Source organism: Sarcophilus harrisii, chromosome 1 (genome assembly GCF_902635505.1).
Source record: "Sarcophilus harrisii chromosome 1, mSarHar1.11, whole genome shotgun sequence".
Lineage (NCBI taxonomy): Eukaryota > Metazoa > Chordata > Mammalia > Dasyuromorphia > Dasyuridae > Sarcophilus > Sarcophilus harrisii.
This window is the reverse complement of record NC_045426.1, coordinates 454274900-454292576: the sequence shown is the minus strand read 5'-3', so window position 1 is coordinate 454292576 and position 17677 is coordinate 454274900. Positions and strand designations below refer to the sequence as shown.

The window sequence follows — 17677 nt, the reverse complement described above, 5'->3', positions numbered from 1 at the left end:
CTTAATTTCCTCATCTCTAAAATGATTTGGAGAAGGAAATGGCAAACTACTCTAGCACCTTTGCCAAAAAAAGCCCCCAAAAGGATCATGAAGAGTTGGACACCACTGAAAATGACCAAACAGCAATAAAAATAAGATTATCATATAATCTAAATGTCTACTTAGAAGTAGGTAGGGCTTGGGTTTTAATAGATAGGGTAAGGCACAGAAAAGAAAGTGAAGGTAGGAAGGGGAAAAGTATGACTCCAAAGAGGAGCAAGAAGTATTGAGTGCCCCGAAAAAGGGCTTCAAGCTTTGGAAAAGTTGAGAATGGGGAATGATGGTGAAAACTTTAGGCCTGATCACCAAAACTAACAATTCTGTTCATAATTTATAATATCTGCTCTTTAATGAAATGAGTCAATACATAAGTAAGACTTCACTTGTTTGTTTTGCCTAAAAGAGCCTGATATATGTACTTTAAAGACTTACAGAGCTTAAGAGCCACCAATTATCAACTCCCACAATGGTTAAAAATTAGCAGCTAAAAGCTTATAAATAGAAGGTTTAATAGCATATCCATAGTAGAACAACCATTAAAAATTTTCAAAGCAATAATTTATATTTTGTGTGAAGAGAAAATAGCTCTTTCATTTAATTCATTTGCTTTATTGTTCCTTTCCAGCCATGCATTGGAGTCATACACAGCCCTTCCTTACCATATGCGAAGCCCTTGTCCTTTAAATCCAATCAATCGACCAGCTTATCAGGGCAGCAACCCCATAAGTGATGTCTGGTCTCTACATGCACTTCAAATTGTCGCCAAGTATCTGAAAAGGTATGTTCTGCATATAGACTTTAAAATATAATCCTACCTTTATATGAAAGCATGAAGCATCCACTTCTGGAATACTGCCCATTATTCTGTTCACTTGATGCCAGGAAGGACACAATGGAATTAGAAAATGTCCATTAAAATGGTATAATGGAGGATAATCTTAAAAGACTTGGATCTTCCAAATCAGAAAGGCAAAGGTTAAGGGGCCAAGAGGGGAATCTGACCAAAATCCATAAAATCCTGAATGGTATGGATGAGGATAACCACATCACCCAGAAGGTTGAATCTAGATTTGGGAAGTCCCAAGATCGTACCCCCAAGACACTACCCACTAGCTACATAACCACGGACAAATCCAACCTCTTGGAAATTGTTTCTTCACCTGTGCAGTGAAGATAGTAATACCTGTAGTACCTATCTTACAGGTTTGTTGTAAAATTAAAATGAAATAATGTATATAAATCACTTTACATATCTTAAAGTGCTATATGTGGTAATTGATCAAGATGAGAGTGGACATTCTGGAAGCTGAACAAGCTAAGGACAAATAAAAAGAAGTTATTACTTAGGTTCATTCTGAAAAGGAGAGAGTTGGATTAGTGATTTTCTAACATCTGTTCTGACTCTAATGTTCTATTTATCTGTGAAATATTTAATGTACTGAGTCATAAATTATGGTGCTGCAACCAAGAGGAAGCCAGTAAAGGCAAAATATATAAATGAATTTTTAAAAAAGGTTTGGACAAATTTATGAAACACACCACCATGAAAAATTACTAATAGAATCTAAATCTTCAAGGTTGTAGTTGGACATGCAAAGTAATTGAACAGTCCTTGAAATCTCTGTTAGCAAGAAAATATTCATTCACCAAATATTTGAGCACTGAGATGGGTGCTGAGATAAAAAGGCAAAAATAAAAATAACCCTTGCCCTTGATATATTTACATTTTACTGGAGATTATTGAGCTAGATAGACCATGATTCTGACCCAGAATGGCCATTCCTGACTTTAAGTAACAAGAAACATTATTGTCTGCTGTGTGCAAAGGACTATGTTAAGTATGGAGATGGAAAAGGATGCAGAGTTTAGGGAAAGGGAATAATAAACATGGGTGTAGCACCTACTACTTAGCAAGTACTTTGCTAAGTGCTTTACAAATATTATCTCATTTTATCCTCACAACAATACAATGAGGTAGGTGCTGTATTTATTGCCATTTTTATATTTGAGGAAATTGAGGTAAACAAGGTTAAGTGACTTGCCTAGAATCAAACAGTTAATAAGTATCTGAGGTCAAATTTGAACTCATTTCTTTCTGACTTCAGGCTAAATTTTGAAGGGCCCAATGACAAGCATTCCATTTTCATGTAATGTTAAAACACTTGGAAAATTTTACAAAGAGATTTTTTCTTCAAAGATATATCAAGAACAAATGGACAAACACTTTCACCAATATCTTGGGTGTACAATCTTTCCTATACATGGAGGTGAAGGAGGATAAGGATTAGACTCAGTTCCTCTAGTATTGATCCCACCAAGTTCATGTCCAGACTCATTATCTTATGGACTGATGTATTATTTAGCATATGAATTCATAAAAGGTTTCTCATAATTGTGTTTTCACCCTAAACATTCACTTTATCTGTCTTATGCCTAAGATGTGAACACAGGTAACTTCAAGATACACTATTACTTAATAAATACATTAGTAAACTACATAGTACATGTAGCACCACATGAGATCAGGGTTGTGAGGGAGGGGGAGACAACAAAGTAATTGTTGTCCAAATTGATCAAAAACATATATAGATCATTACCAGTTATCTTTTTAAATATTCATGTAATGTCATAGGAAACTGTGGTCCCTGCTTTTAAAAGCTTATTTCCTATCCATTAAAAAATGCAAATATTCAATCAAGACAACTATAATATATATACACGTCTATTTATATATTCAATACCATTTTGACCACAATGAGTTTTTTGGCTATGACAACTCTCAAAAGCATCCACTTCTGGAATACTGCCCATTATTCTGTTCACTTGATGCCAGGAAGGACACAATGGAATTAGAAAATGTCCATTAAAATGGTATAATGGAGGATAATCTTAAAAGACTTGGATCTTCCAAATCAGAAAGGCATCAACCCCACCAATAAAATCACAGATCCTGAAAATAGAGAACTCAATATTTCTGTGCCACATCGGGAAAGGTGCACTGAAAGACTATGTGTGGATAAGAGTATTTCCTTCATGTTAGTCATGACAGAGAAATCTTTATGGAAGGAGGTAGGCTTTGGGCTATGTGCTTTGGAGAAGAGAAAAAATACCATCTCCAGTATCAAAGGATGCAAGAAAAACAATGAGGTAAAACCATGGCAAAATGAGAAATAAGCTCAGTTGATAGGGTTCCACCTTACTATTCTAAATAATATTTTTAAATGCCATATGAGGATTTTGCTGCTTTCAAAGGGAAGCTCAGAAAATTCATTGTTTCTCTAGGGACACTAAGAATAAGAGGAATTAAAGAAAGGCTTTTATTATAATAATAGTAGTAAATTTTATATTTTAAAAAGTATATGTTATGTCAAAAGATTCCAAAAGAGAGTCCTAGAGGGTACATCTTGAAGCAACCATAAATAAAAGAATGATCTTCTAGTCTGCACAGGCAACTGTTGACTTCAGAGAGTTTCATTATAATCATATGTGTGCATGTTTTTATGTGTATATATCAACACATACTCACAGACACATATACATATAGCCTATATAGTCTTAGTCATGATCATTTTCAGTTGAAGAAGAAAAATGAGCCTCTGATTAATTTTCCAAAGCAATGTCTTTAAAATTTAAGGGTTAGTGCTTTTCTTTCCTTAGAGCTTTTGTCTCATGTGGCCAATGTGGCAGCATATTTATTGTTCTTCTACTAAAACTGTTTATTGGAGAATATTTCTCCCCTTGACTAGATCTAGGAAACTATTAGTAGTTTAAATTATCCAACCAACTATTTTTCCTTCATAATATTACATTCTTTTCTTTTCCTTCTCTCAGGTAGCTCCTTTTCCAATTGATAATACAGTGCTGATATTTTAATGTTGTATATTTATTTATATTATTCACAGAGCTGTCAAAAATCCTGATGACCTTGAGGCAAGATCAAACATGCACTTGGCAAGTGCTTTTGCTGGTATTGGCTTTGGAAATGCTGGTGTTCATCTCTGGTAAGCTAAGCCCAGATATTCGTTTCAACTTATAGATTTAAGACAAATAGTCAAATTTAGAGATATTATAATGAGAAATTCAGCTTAACCTACTGTAAATATTTTCTCATTAAATGGATAGTTTCTATTCCTCTATGAGACTATAAAACCCATGAGTTCAGAATCTTATTGTCTACATATAACATATCACTTCACATATGGTAAATATTCATTAAATGTTTTATTGAATAAATTAATGTCATTGGTTGTTAAGTTCAAGCAAGACATTTACTCTTTTTTATTCTCCACCAACATCTCCAAAAGAAAAAAAAACAAATCTGTTACTAGAACTAACTTTCTCCTCTGTTTAATTTAATTTTGACAGTGCTATATTACAGTAAGTATTCAGAGACATTTTTAAAAATGAATAAAGCTTTTATCCCTATACTCTAAAAATATTTTAAAAGTTATCTTTAGTTGTGGTCAACTCATATATATACATACATACATACATATACATACATATACACATACACGTATATGCCTGTACAACCAGAACATTATACAAAACAAATACAAGGTATTTGAGGGAGGAAGGGCATTAGGAACTGTTGATATTCTTGACCTTAGTTTTGAAGGAAACCAGGGAGTCCATATACAAATAATATCATTATATATATAAAATGCATAGGAGTGAATTTGCAATATATAATCCTATAGGTTGGTTGGTTAGTACATTTGCCAGTGCTACAGATATTCTGAGTCTTTCATAATCATACAGATCTATTCATCCAGCATCACTAAATGAAACATTTGGTAAAATACCAATGATGACTATAATGTGTCACTAAGGAACACATTGCATTCCCAATGTTCCCCAAGCTTGTAGCACTTCCAATGAATTCAACATCCTGTAGGGGGTATGTGCTGAGGAAGCATCATCAGGCAGTTCATTAAAAATTCCATTATATTTGGTTAAAGAAGGTTTCCGGGTGATACCATCTCTTCTTTGGAGAAGGCCAATTAAGCTGGGGGACAGATGGGTACTTTTTTCTCTTGTATCAACATTTCTCACAAAATACCATAAGTATTGGGATTGAAATACTTCATGGGTTTTATTCATGAACAAGGCACAGCTCTATAGTATCTCTAGCTTCCCAAGTCAACAAAGCAGGAGTGGGGAGGAGAAGGCAGGTTTGCATGAAACTGAGAATTATGTGTGGTATTCATATAGTCCATTGCATTAGTGTCTTTTATAAAATACCATACTTAGATGAGAATTTTTCATGTTAGAATCTTTTATTACTTCTTTTTATTATTATTTTATTATTAATTTTGAGACTTGAAATGATTACATCCATGTATTTGACTGAGCAGTTTCTTTTGTTTCCAGCCATGGGATGTCTTACCCAATTTCTGGTTTGGTGAAGACATATAAAGCAAAGGATTATAATGTGGATCATTCTTTGGTGGTAATTTTTTTTAAATCCATTGTCTATTTTGGGGAGTTATGGGTTTGTGTTTAGTTATTTGAATCACATATTAAACAGGGTCACTGTTTAGAACCTTCTGGTCAAAGAACAAATTCTCACGTCTGTTAATATTCATCATTTTTTGGTGTTTTTCCCCTCCTGCAGCCACATGGCCTTTCTGTGGTACTCACATCCCCAGCAGTATTTACTTTCACGGCACAAATGTTTCCTGAACGGCACTTAGAGACTGCAAAGATTTTGGGTATGATTCTGCTATTCATGAACCTATTATTTACATAAGTGACATAAATTTTTCAATGTTGCTTACCATTGGCAAAATCATATAATCATTTAAAACTAATTCTGAGAGGGAAGAGTTTGATACCACAAAATAAATCAGAAAATTTACCTTAGATTATAATAATATTTCATGGAATCATAAATTTTAGAGGTGGAGAGAATTCTTTGTGACCATCTGGTTCTTCTTCTTGCCTTCAGATAAGTAAGGTATTATCCTTATTTGATAGAAGAAGCAATTGAGGCTTACAGAGATCAAGTGACTTGCCCAGGAATAAACAGCTTGTGCCTTCTGCTTCCTGCTTCCATTCCTTAAAAGGGTTTATTAGTATTTTTTAATGATTGTTTTATGTATCTAGGAGACCTCAGTTTCCTTATCTGTAAAATGATCTAGAGAAGGAAATGGCAAGCCCCAAGAAAGGTCACAAAGAGTCAGACATTACTAAAAGGACTTAAAAACAACAAAAACAGCTTTGGCTTAGTGTCTAAGGACTATATTCAAAGCCTGACTTTGACATCTAGAGCTAGTGTGACCCCATGCAAATTAGGCAGTTGGACTCAATGACATCCAAGGTCTCTTGCAACTCTAGCCATTGGGTACTGTTCTTTCTAGCTCCATGATTCGTTAATGTGATTAACAAGTCATTTAGTATTTCTGAGCCTTTAATTTTCTCATATGCAAAACAAGAGAGTTAGGTTACATAACTTTTAAGTTGTCTCCTAACCCTAAATCCTATAAGTATGAGCAATTAAATGGAAATATTATTTCCACTAATTTCATGGACATTGGAATTATTCACCAATTTCCCTCCCTTCCAAAAGTGCAATTCCTAATCTTCCATTGATGTCTCAAGTGACTACTATATCCATTTATGACAATTGACAAAAATAATTTTTAACAAATTGATTCAAATCCAGTCTATGCCAAAAACCCCTTCTTATACAGAATCTAATACACAGTAAGTCCAAATAATATTTTGGGGATTGATATTATATTGATACAATATTGGCATATTGTTTTATTTATTTGTTTGTTTGTTTACAAAGCATATGCATGGATAATTTTTCCAAAATTGACCCTTGCATAACCTTTTGTTCCAAATTTTCCTTTCCTTTCCCCTACCTCCTCCCCTGGCTGGCAGATAGTCCAATACATGTTAAGTATATTGAAATACATGTTAAATCCAATATATGTATACATATTTATACAGTTATCTGTATTTATACAGAAAAATCAGATCAAGAAGGAAGAAAAAGAAAAACTGAGAAAGAAAACAAAATGCAAGCAAATAACATAGAGAGAATGCTATGTTGTATTCCATCCATACTCTGTTCCCACAGTTCTCTCTCTGGGTGTAGATAGCTCTCTTCATCACTGAACAAATGGAACTAATTTGAATCCCCTCATTGTTGAAAAGAGAATATTGGCAAATTGTATGATTGATGTTTTCAATGATTATTCTCATGCACTTTCAGATCCTGAAAGATCCTTGGAATTTTTTGGATATCAATGACATTTTCATTTGAAGTCTTGCTCCTTCTTTCTCCATTCTCCCTCTCCCCCACTAGTTTATTATTTAATTATTATCTAATTTCAAAGAATTGAAAATTGTTGAAATTTATACTACAGAAGCTAACTCTATCAGCCAGGATATTTATTTAGTCAGAATATATGATATCATTGTGTTATTCTGGCTTCACTTTCTAGAAGCTCTTTAAAAGTTAATAATAAGTGCCAAATTTCCTTAAACTCCATGCTATTTATCTCACTCTCCTTGTTTGTGCTCTTGTACATTTCTGCGTTTATGTTCCTTCCTGGCATTCCAGGTGATATACTGGGTGCATTGAGTATGCTGAGAGTTCAGCCTCCCTTATTTTCATTATATAATTCATATTATATTACTCAAAGAACCCTGGGGTGAATGAGTATTGTCACAAAGCAATTTGATATTGCCATACTTGTTTCTTAAAGACTGACTTTCCTTTGATCATTTTTGCTAATCTTTAGGAGTGGAAAGGGTTTTCTGTTTCACTTTTCCCTTTCTCTGGGATGGTGGACAACCCCAAACTGGTACTAGAGTGGCTTTGTAATGTATCCAGAGTTGGTAGGGATGAGGAACACCAATTGTTAACTTTAAATCGCAGTTAGCAAAGATAAATTAGAGGCTAAAATTAATTAACATCCAAGAAAGTTAATAAAAAAGAAAGAAAGCTAATGAAAGTATTGAGAAACTTAGATCTCTTTGGGGTAAGACATATATTGATAACTAATCATTTGTCCTTTCTGCAATATAAAGCTTCAATTACAAAAACAGAACCTTTTTAAATTCAATTTTGTTTTATGCCATGCTCTACTGAGTCATTAAAATGTTCTTTTGTTGCTGTTGTTCACTCATGTCTGACTTCTTCCTGATCCCATATGGGATTTTCTTAGCAAATGTACTAGAATGGTTTGTCATTACTTTCTCTAGCTCATTTTGTAGATGAGGGAACTGAGGCAAACAGGATTAAGTGACTTGGCCAGAGATATAGAGCTAGTAAAGTCTGAGGCTTAATTTGAACTCAGGCCTTCCTGACTCCAGCTATATTGTCCTAGATTTATACATTGCCTTTTTTTCTTTGACTTCTACAAAATGTTCTGTAACTGATCTGAGACTTTCGGTTTCCATGCAACATTAATATTTTTACATTGTAATAAATGTCATAAGCAAATCTAGAATTTTTGATGATATATATTAGGTTGCCCTCCCAGAATCAGGGAAGGTATAAAAATACTGCTCTCATATTTCAGCCTTCTGCCTAAGCCACATATCAGTTCCTCCAAACCTAGGCTGACTAAATAACTCAATAGCCAAGCTCCCATTCTATCTCTATCCCATGCTCTAAACTAGTTAGTATTTTATCATTTTATTGGGTTTATTTTCATATTTTCTATAAATCTGAATTATTGTTTTTAAGCTATGGCTTGATTTTTTAAAAAAAGGAAACATACATTTCTGTCTTTTGATGCAATCACCTCTACTTTCAAAAAGGGGCTACTCTCTAAAATAAGTAATCCACAAATTTTTCTCCATCTCATAAAACTTTCCTTTTTTTTTTCCTTCAGATAATGCCCTACTTTATCCCCCTTTTTTGAAAGTGTGCTTCAATTTGTATACAGATACAGTTCTTTCTCAGGGTATGGATAGTATTTTTCATCCTAAGTCCTTCAGAATAGTTGTGGATCATTGAAATGCTGAGAATAGCAAAGTTATTCACAACTGATCATCCCATAACATTGCTATTACTTTGTACACAGTTCATTTCGCTATGCTAGAGTTCATGGAGGACTTTCCAGGTTTTTCTAAGAGCTTCCTGTTCATCATTTCTCATAAAACAATGATACTCCATCATAATCACATACCACAGTTTATTCAACCATTACCCAATTGATGGACATCCCCTCAGTTTTCGATTCTTTGCCCTAAGAAGAGAGCTGCTATAAATATTTTTGTAAATATAAGTTCTTTTCCTTTTTTTAAAATCTCTTTTTAAGATTCTATATTATCCTTTATACTTCATCTCCCAAAGTAGACAACTTTCAAAGTACAATAGAAGGCACATTTGGATTACCAAAACAATTATAAAAATGGAAGAATTATTATATGGAGGGTATAAATTTTTGTTCTTAATTTTTTCTGACAAAGGAAGATAAAATTAGTTTAATCTGAAGCATGAAAGAGTATACTTAGGTTGAATGATAATATTGCCTTATGCTTATAAAAATCTTAATTTCTTGACAATAATGATAGACCATGGGATGAATTTAAGGAGATGATTATGGACTCTTACTACCCAAAGGTCTTAAAAAATGGAATAAAATTGCCTTTGTTTTTCTGTTCTTTAGTTGTGTACCCATTTGAGGGTATAGTATGTTCTACTCTATCAGACTTCTTTTTCTGGAGTCTCTCCTTCCAAATCTTTGACTTATTTACAATAAGATTTTTTTGTATCATAAAAATGTCCACATTAGAAATTGTCATTTCAAAGAATTCTTATGGGCATGGTCTATTATTCTTTATTATTTGATTTTTGAATAGGAACAACATGTTAAATGATCAATTGAATATAATGAGAACCAGAAGGTATTTCCTTCAATATAGCACATATGCATATGTTTTGTTTATTTTCATATTTTGTTATTATGATTGCTCTTACTCTCATGGTCTTTCTTGTATTTCTGTATCTCTGCTGAAGAGAAAGGTGTTTTCAAAGAGTCTACCTCTGGAATCAAAATGTTGCTCAAGAGGAGAATTATAGGAAATTAAAAGAATAGACCTCTAGATGTCAGCAAATTCCAGTCCTTGAAATTTATGATCAAGTTTTCTGTAAAAGTATCAGCCTTCATTTGCACATGAAAGCTTTTTCCCCTTTTAGACTTACTTTATTGCTCTTACTCCCTCTTTCCCTCACTCCCTCCCTCCTTCTCTGTCTCTCTGTCTCTATCTCTCTCTCCTCCTGTCTCTGTCTCTGTCTCTCCTCTCTCTCTGTCTCTCTGTCTCTCTCCTCCTGTCTCTGTCTCTCTCTGTCTCCCTCTCTCTCGTCTCTCTTGTCTCTCTGTCTGTCTCTGTCTATCTCTGTGTCTGTCTCCCTCTGTCTGTCTCTATCTGTGTCTGTCTCCCTCTGTCTGTCTCTCGTGTCTCGTCTCTCTCTCTCTCTCTCTCTCTCTCTCTCTCTCTCTCTCTCTCTCTCTCTCTCTGTCTCTCTCTCTCTCTCCCCCTCTCTCTCCCTCCCCCCTTTCTCCTCCCTCTCATCCATTTCTCTTTTCCTTTCCCTCCTACAAGCCAAGGACAAGTTTGGGGAGATTTCGGAAGAAGGATTTGAGTGGCTGTGTTTTTTGTTTGTTTTTGGTCAAGGTCATTTTCAAAAAGGCTAATTCCGGAGAGGCGGGAAAAGGAGTTGCCTCCATTTGCCAACTTGTCTGCCCTGAGCAAGAGGTATTACACGTTTCCCTGGCGGCGTCCCCCCCTGGTTCGGGCCCATATTTTATAAACTTTTTCTTAGCGAACAACATTGCTGGCGCTTTTTCTTGGAGGTAGAAAGGTGACAGTTATGTGCAAGTGAGATCTTCAGCTGATGTTATAATTCAGTTCGTCTCAGAACAGGCTCCCTCCTCCTCCTCCCCCCCTCCCCCCCACCCCGTTTTTCCTCCCTACAGTCCGGTCTTTATGTCTTATTTCAGGAGCCGACACCCGCACTGCCAAAATCAAAGATGCTGGGCTTATTTTGGCTGACACGCTCCGGAAATTTTTGTTTGATCTGAATGTTGATGATGGCTTAGCCGCCATTGGTTATTCCAAAGCTGATATACCCGCGCTAGTCAAAGGCACGCTGCCCCAGGTAAGACAAGCAGTCCTCACTCAGTCCTCCCCCGAGGGACAAGTATTTAATAAAAGTTTTATTTATTTTTAAGAAGGAAAAAAAAGAATCATTTTACTCTATATTAAAGGATTTGAAGCCCAAGGATCTCCCTGGAGAAATTTTGCTTCCCTTTTGCTAGCCCACCCTGCAACGCAGACCTCTTTCTTAAAGGGAACAGAGGAGGGAGGAGGGAGGGAGATGCCAAATGTCCCTTTGCCTTTATATTTTTCCATAAAGAACCGCACAAACACAGAGCCAGGTGTTGTTATGTGATACTTTTATGATGCAACCAAAGGGGTTTCCGTTAAGAATCGAGGCAGGTTTCCCAAGATGCTCTGGTTTCCCAGAGAAACTTTCCTTCCTCTCTGTAGGTTTTTCCTGAATGTAGTATTTTTTTTTCAATTAACAAAAATTTCTTTTATCTACCTCCAACCTCCCCCATCTATGAAGTACTCTTTATAGTCTCCCATTAATTGGATGAAAATATTTTGAACATTTTACTATTTTACTTTAAAAGTTACCTTAAGGAAAATTAGTGTTTCTATTGTTTTGTTAAGGACAGTAGCATTTTTTAAATTACAGTTTTGCTTAACAGTTTTCCAGAAACATACTTCTGAGAGTTTGATTTTTTTCAAAGAGATTGGAGAGAGGGTAGTCTGTACCAGGAAGTGTCAAGTCAAAGCAAAACTGCTACATGGAAGTAGGAGTGGGGATAAAGCCTAATAATTTTTCTTCCTTCAGCATATTTATAGCTAATGTAAATATATTAATCCAAAAGCCTTAACTCCAATTAGACATGGATGTACATATGTACACACAAACATAATTTAGAGTCATTTAATATTTCTCTATCCAAGGCAAATATTCCAATAGTTTGGGAGGATCTCTTTTCTCTTTGCGTCTCTTGAGCTATTGTTTTAGCTTGTATTGAGCAGAATAATTTTTTAAATGTATTTTGTTTCCCCCCCCAATTACCTGTCAAAACACTTTTTAAACATTTCTTTTAAAGTTTTGAATTCCAAATTGTATTGCTCCCTCCCTTCCTTCTCCCTGAGAGGTAAGCAATCAGATGTAGGTTATTCGTGTGCAATCATGTAATAACATTTCTGTCTTAGTCAATTTGTATGAGAAGACTGGAATAAAAGAAAAAAGAATGAGAGAAAATGAAAAAATATCATGCATCAGTCTATGTTCAAACAATATCCGTTCTTTCTCTGGAGGTAGATAGTATGCTTTAGTCCTTTGGGATTTTCTTGGGCTATTGTATTGCTGAGAATAGCTAAGTCACTCACAATTCTTCACTGAACAATATTGCTTTTACTGCATATAACATTCTCCTGGTTCTGTTCACTTCACTATATATTAGTTCATGTAAGTTTTTCTAGGTTTCTCTTAAATCATCCTGCTTGTCATTTCTTATAGCACAGTAAATTGTATATCATAGGTTGTTTAGTCTTTCTTCAACTGATAGACATCGATTTGATTTCCAATTCTTTGCCACCACAAAAAGAATGAGAAGGATAATTCAGATTGGAGACACTTTAAACAGGGTGAGATAGCTAAAATCAAGGACAATCCTTGGGAATAAGGTAGCCATAATTTGACTTAGACCATAGCTTTTGACTTTAGGCAGAATGTTTAAAGATATATTCCTGATTCTACAAGGGAACCTGTGAAAAGTGATTGCATTTTAACTTTTTGTTAATCTATTGCCAGAAATATTTGCTATTTTATCACCACCACTACCACCTCCTTGCAAAAAACCTTTGGCTTTCTCATTAAATTGTCTTATCTTAGGATCATAAAAATGAAAGATGAAAGAGGGACCTTAGAAATCAGGCCATATAATCCAACCTCTTCAATTTACTGAGAAGAAACAAAGAGCCAGAGAGATAAAAATGATTTAAGCTTGTCTCACAGGCATTAAGTAGAAGTGGGATTTGATACCTCTTCCCCTATCTCCAAATCATCTTTGAATTAAATTAGAATATTATGACCTGCTGTGTTTTTTGTTTTACCTGCTGTGTTTTTAAACATTCATTAATGAGCTTTTTCTATTTTATACCAACTATTGACCAAAATACCAGAACACCTTACTTTACTCTACTCCCAACAACATCAGCCAAAGCAATACGTTTCAGCAAAACCAGCCCAGCAATCTAAAAGAAGGCCATATGCAATATCTAGCATCTGTAGATATTCCTGATAATTTGGCTTTAGTTACTAACAATGATTTTTTTAGCCACCAGCACCAAATCAACAGTTTTCTTCCACATGACTTAGAGTTCTCAAATTTTCATTTTCAAAATGCAATTTCAGACAGGGTTGAAAATTCAAGAACATTCACTAAAATAGAAAATTAATTAGTAGTTATTCTGATAACCTAACATGTCATGTCACAACGTGAAAATAAGTTGAACAAAAACTATTTTTAAAAAATTATTGTAGAGCACTGCTAGTGAAGAATTTCTATCAGTGTCAATTAGCATCTTCTCAGCAATTTATAATCTTAGACACTTGCCTCCTACATTGAGGTTAAGTGACTTAACCAGTCACATAGCCAGTATGTGAGTCAGTAAACCCAGTACTTCTGACCCCAAAGCTAACTCTGTTTTTGTGGTTGTTGTTTTGCCAGAATCAGACAAAATGAATTTGCTAATTGGATTAAACTATTGTAGATAAATTGAATATTCTGGCTACCAAGCTAAGACTACAAATAAGATTGTCTACTACAAAATAGTTTATAAGAACCTCTAGAAAACCTGTGACAATGTTTAATAATTATCCAGTGAATATTTTCCAGTGCAAAAGAACTCTAGTTTTGCTTTGGGGTTATTATGGGTCTTTTCTTCCTTCCTTCCTTCTTTGTTTCTTTGTTTCTTCCTGTCTTTTTTTTTTTTCTTTCTTTATTCTCCCTTTTCTATTTTCCTTCTTTCCCTTTTTCTTTTTTTTCTCTCTTCCTTCCTCCCTCCTCTTTTCTCTAGCATACATAGTGTAAATTCATACATTTGTAGAATGTGAAGCCAAAAGAGTTTTTGGAGATCATATAGCATTGTTTTTCCTTCATTTTTTGTAGCAGCTATGAGGTTCTAAGTGAAAACTACCAAGGCTATTATATCAGGGGATACCATAATGAAAGATGAATTCAGTTTTCATTATTCCTTATTACTGCAGGTAAGATTTAATATAATGAGAATGGCAGGCTGATTCCTGAAGAATACATCAACTCAAAGGATGTTTCATATTGTCTAGCATTTGAAAAAAAGATTTTTTTTTTTTTATGTTCAGCAGGAAGTAATCAGTTCCCATAGGAAGAAACAACATGGCCAGTATCTGGGGCCAGACTCCACATCATAGACTGATGACAATACACAACATTGCAATGTACAGAAGACACAATCACTGTAAAGCACTCACTGAAAGGGAAGCATAGGAGTAGAGATTAATCTTTAGGGTTTCTGAAACTTCTGGCAATAATTCAGAATGAAAACATTTCATTTTTGAGAAGAACTGTTCAAAAAAGCACTTCCATTCATTCCCTAGCAGAAGGGTAAGGTAGGAAATAGATTTATATTAGTATGTGCTAAAAGTAGAAAGGGAGAAACATAGTAGCACAGTGAAAAGAACACTGTTTCTGCAATCAAGGGAACCCGAGTTCAAATCCCACCTCTCATGTGCAATATTGATCTGACTTAAGTCACTGGACCTCAGTTTCTTCTATTGTAAAATGAGAAGACCAAATTAGACAGCCTCCCTTCTAGCTCCTAATCTATGATCCTAATAAAAATTCACACCCATTCCCACTTCAGTATCATCCTTCTGAGGCTCTCTAAGTCAGATGGCATAATTCACTGACTGAAATTTTGGTTATTTTACCTAGTTATCTTTTGGGGATCAAGACAAAAGAAGCAGAGAGGGGTAGGGTGGGGGGGAGATACAACTTTCAGAAAAAACTTATACAAAACAGAAAAATTCCTACATATATCTCCTCTTTGGGGGAATAGAAGATGTAAGAGATGGTGAGTGTGGCACAGTAAAAAGTCTATGATTGCAATCCCAATTCTTGCATTTATTGGAAAAATTACTCTTCTTGAGCTTGTTTCCCCATCTGAAAACCATTGTTCATAATACCTGCACTGGGTCATCATGAGGAAGAAGATGATGGCTGTAAGGAGCCCACATATTGTATAAATGTCGACTAAAAAGTTGTTGTTCAGTTGTGCCTGACTCTATAGGATCCATAGAAAAGTCCATGGGGTTTTTATCAAATGGTTTGCCATTTTCTTCTTCAATGTGTCCCCACTTTATAGTATATCCCTTTCTTCACTGTGTCCTCATTTGAGGAACTGAAGTAAAGAGGGATTCAATGACTTTCCAAAGGTCACACAATACTTGAGGTCATAATTGAACTCCAACTATCCTGCGTACAAACCAGGCACTCCAACCACAGCACCACTAACCCATCCTAATAGCTATTAAGTATAATTAGCACTGCATCCAGTAAAAGATTTTTTTTAAAAAGAAGCCATATCCTTTTGTTGCCAAATTCCTCTTTTCTAAAGACCAGCCTAATTCAGTTTGATTTAGCAGCATTTAGACTTTTCCAGATTCCACATAACCCCTTTTCATTTACTGTTTCAGGAAAGAGTAACTAAACTTGCACCACGTCCTCAGTCAGAAGAAGAATTGTCAGCTCTATTTGAGGCTTCAATGAAACTCTACTAGTTTAAATTTGAACACAAAGAATTACCATCAGCTATCTTCGTTCAGAAGACAGAAGCTGCCCTCCCAGGATCTTGAACTTTTCTCACTTACAAATCATCCCCCCTTCTTCTATAACAACTGGCAAGAAAGTCTTCAATGGATAGATCTTGTCCTTGGATTAGGCTACCTTCATGAAGCAATCTAGAAAAACTGCCCCAAAGTCATTGCTTCCTCATTCATGGTCGTCCTCAGGAGTAGCTCTCTTCTGTTTCCTCCACTAATACATCAAAAAGTATATGCCAAATGACATGGGGAGAAATTTAGGATTTTTGAAATTTGGTATTCTTGAGTTTTCAAATTTTCAAAAAATTTTTTTAAGTATAGCATAGGATATTTCTCTTTTGAGGAAGCAATTACATAATAGGGAGCCATCTAAGGAAGACAGACAAAAAGAGAGTCTCCTTTTTTCCCTTCTTTCTCTGTTCCTTCTCCCTTTGGCTTTTCCCCTTTCCCTTTTTTCTTCATTCTCCACCCCCCCTTGCCTCACATAATCCTTCTAATCTTTTGTTTTTTTTCTCTTCCATGACTTTTGTTACCTGCAGTCTGAGCCAGGTATAAACTCTTGTGATTGTCACTTAAAGAAAACAAGCCGAGTGACTCATCTAGTAAAATCCACCAGATTTTATCTCCAATTTTAAAAAATTCTAGATATTTATTATTTCTCTGGAGCTATCTAATAAGTTGAGAGAGCACCAGAATATGAAAAGGGGAGGACTCCATGAAGATATGCTTTTATGTCTGTCACCTTTTGGTTCATGAAAAATTCCAAAAACACTAAAATTGAAGAGAATCAAGGAAAATCACAAGAAAACAATATTAAGGCTCCTGATCCTCCAGTATAGATGTTCTTAACCTTTTTTTGTGCTATGAACTGCTTTGGCAATCTAGTGAAGCCAATGGACCTCTTCTAACATTTTTGAATGTATAAAATAAATACATAGAATTACAAAGAAAAACAGTTATAGAAATATGGCTAACTATACATTTGTTAAAAACAAATCCAGAGAGCACAGATTAAGAACCCTTAAAGTAGTGAACAGAATATTCTTTGAGAGGAACATTTACTTTACTCTGGAAGTAAAGGCCCATAAAATGCCTCTTTGGTCCAGAATAAATTAATTGAAAGAGGAGCAATTGAGTCAGAACCCTGCCCTACATATATAAGATAAAAATCCTGAATATTAAACAATTATTCCACTCAGTCACAACTAGCCTTCAAAAACTTCTTCAGCCTTTTTGTCCTTGACTAGGGCCATAGCAGTAGTTCATGTTAATGGCATCAGTGTCCTGAAAAGGGGCAGTATAATATTGGTACTGTGAATCATATTTTTAAATTTTTTTTAACATTTCAAAATGTGCATGTATGACTAAATAATGTATACATAAATATTACATTGCTAAGAAAAATAAAGGAAGGAGACATTATAGCATCTCCCAAAAGCTATACTACTCAAATTTCTTCTGGAGTCTGTAGCCTTAAGATAATTGAATAGCTATTTTCTATCCAATGTAAAATCAGGTCCATTATTTCTTTGTTAAATTTTAATTACAGCCATATTTTACTTAATTCTCTCCTAACCTAGATTTGAGAAAGGACCAAGACAGCCTCAATATCCCAAGTTAGTCCATCTTACAGTTAAGATATCCCCTTAAATAACTTCTCAGGTTGTAATGCTATCAGAACAGAATGAACACAGGAAAGAATATTTGTGTACTCTTCACCAA

General features: G+C 34.8%; 1 protein-coding gene across 2 annotated transcripts in view; it reads left to right on the top strand.

The window, feature by feature from the left end:
• Positions 1–17401, top strand: part of ADHFE1 (alcohol dehydrogenase iron containing 1) — a 33890-nt gene extending 16489 nt beyond the window's left edge. The window contains exons 9-14 of one of the 2 annotated variants that reach the window (XM_003759739.4): positions 665–817; positions 3942–4040; positions 5413–5491; positions 5657–5753; positions 11010–11167; positions 15830–17401. In XM_003759739.4, coding sequence (XP_003759787.2) covers positions 665–817; positions 3942–4040; positions 5413–5491; positions 5657–5753; positions 11010–11167; positions 15830–15913 — 670 coding nt within the window. In that variant the 3' untranslated portion in view covers positions 15914–17401. The remainder of the gene's footprint in view (positions 1–664; positions 818–3941; positions 4041–5412; positions 5492–5656; positions 5754–11009; positions 11168–15829) is intronic. The other variant, XR_004230930.1, reaches the window with a different exon arrangement.
• Positions 17402–17677: the final 276 nt, after the last annotated feature.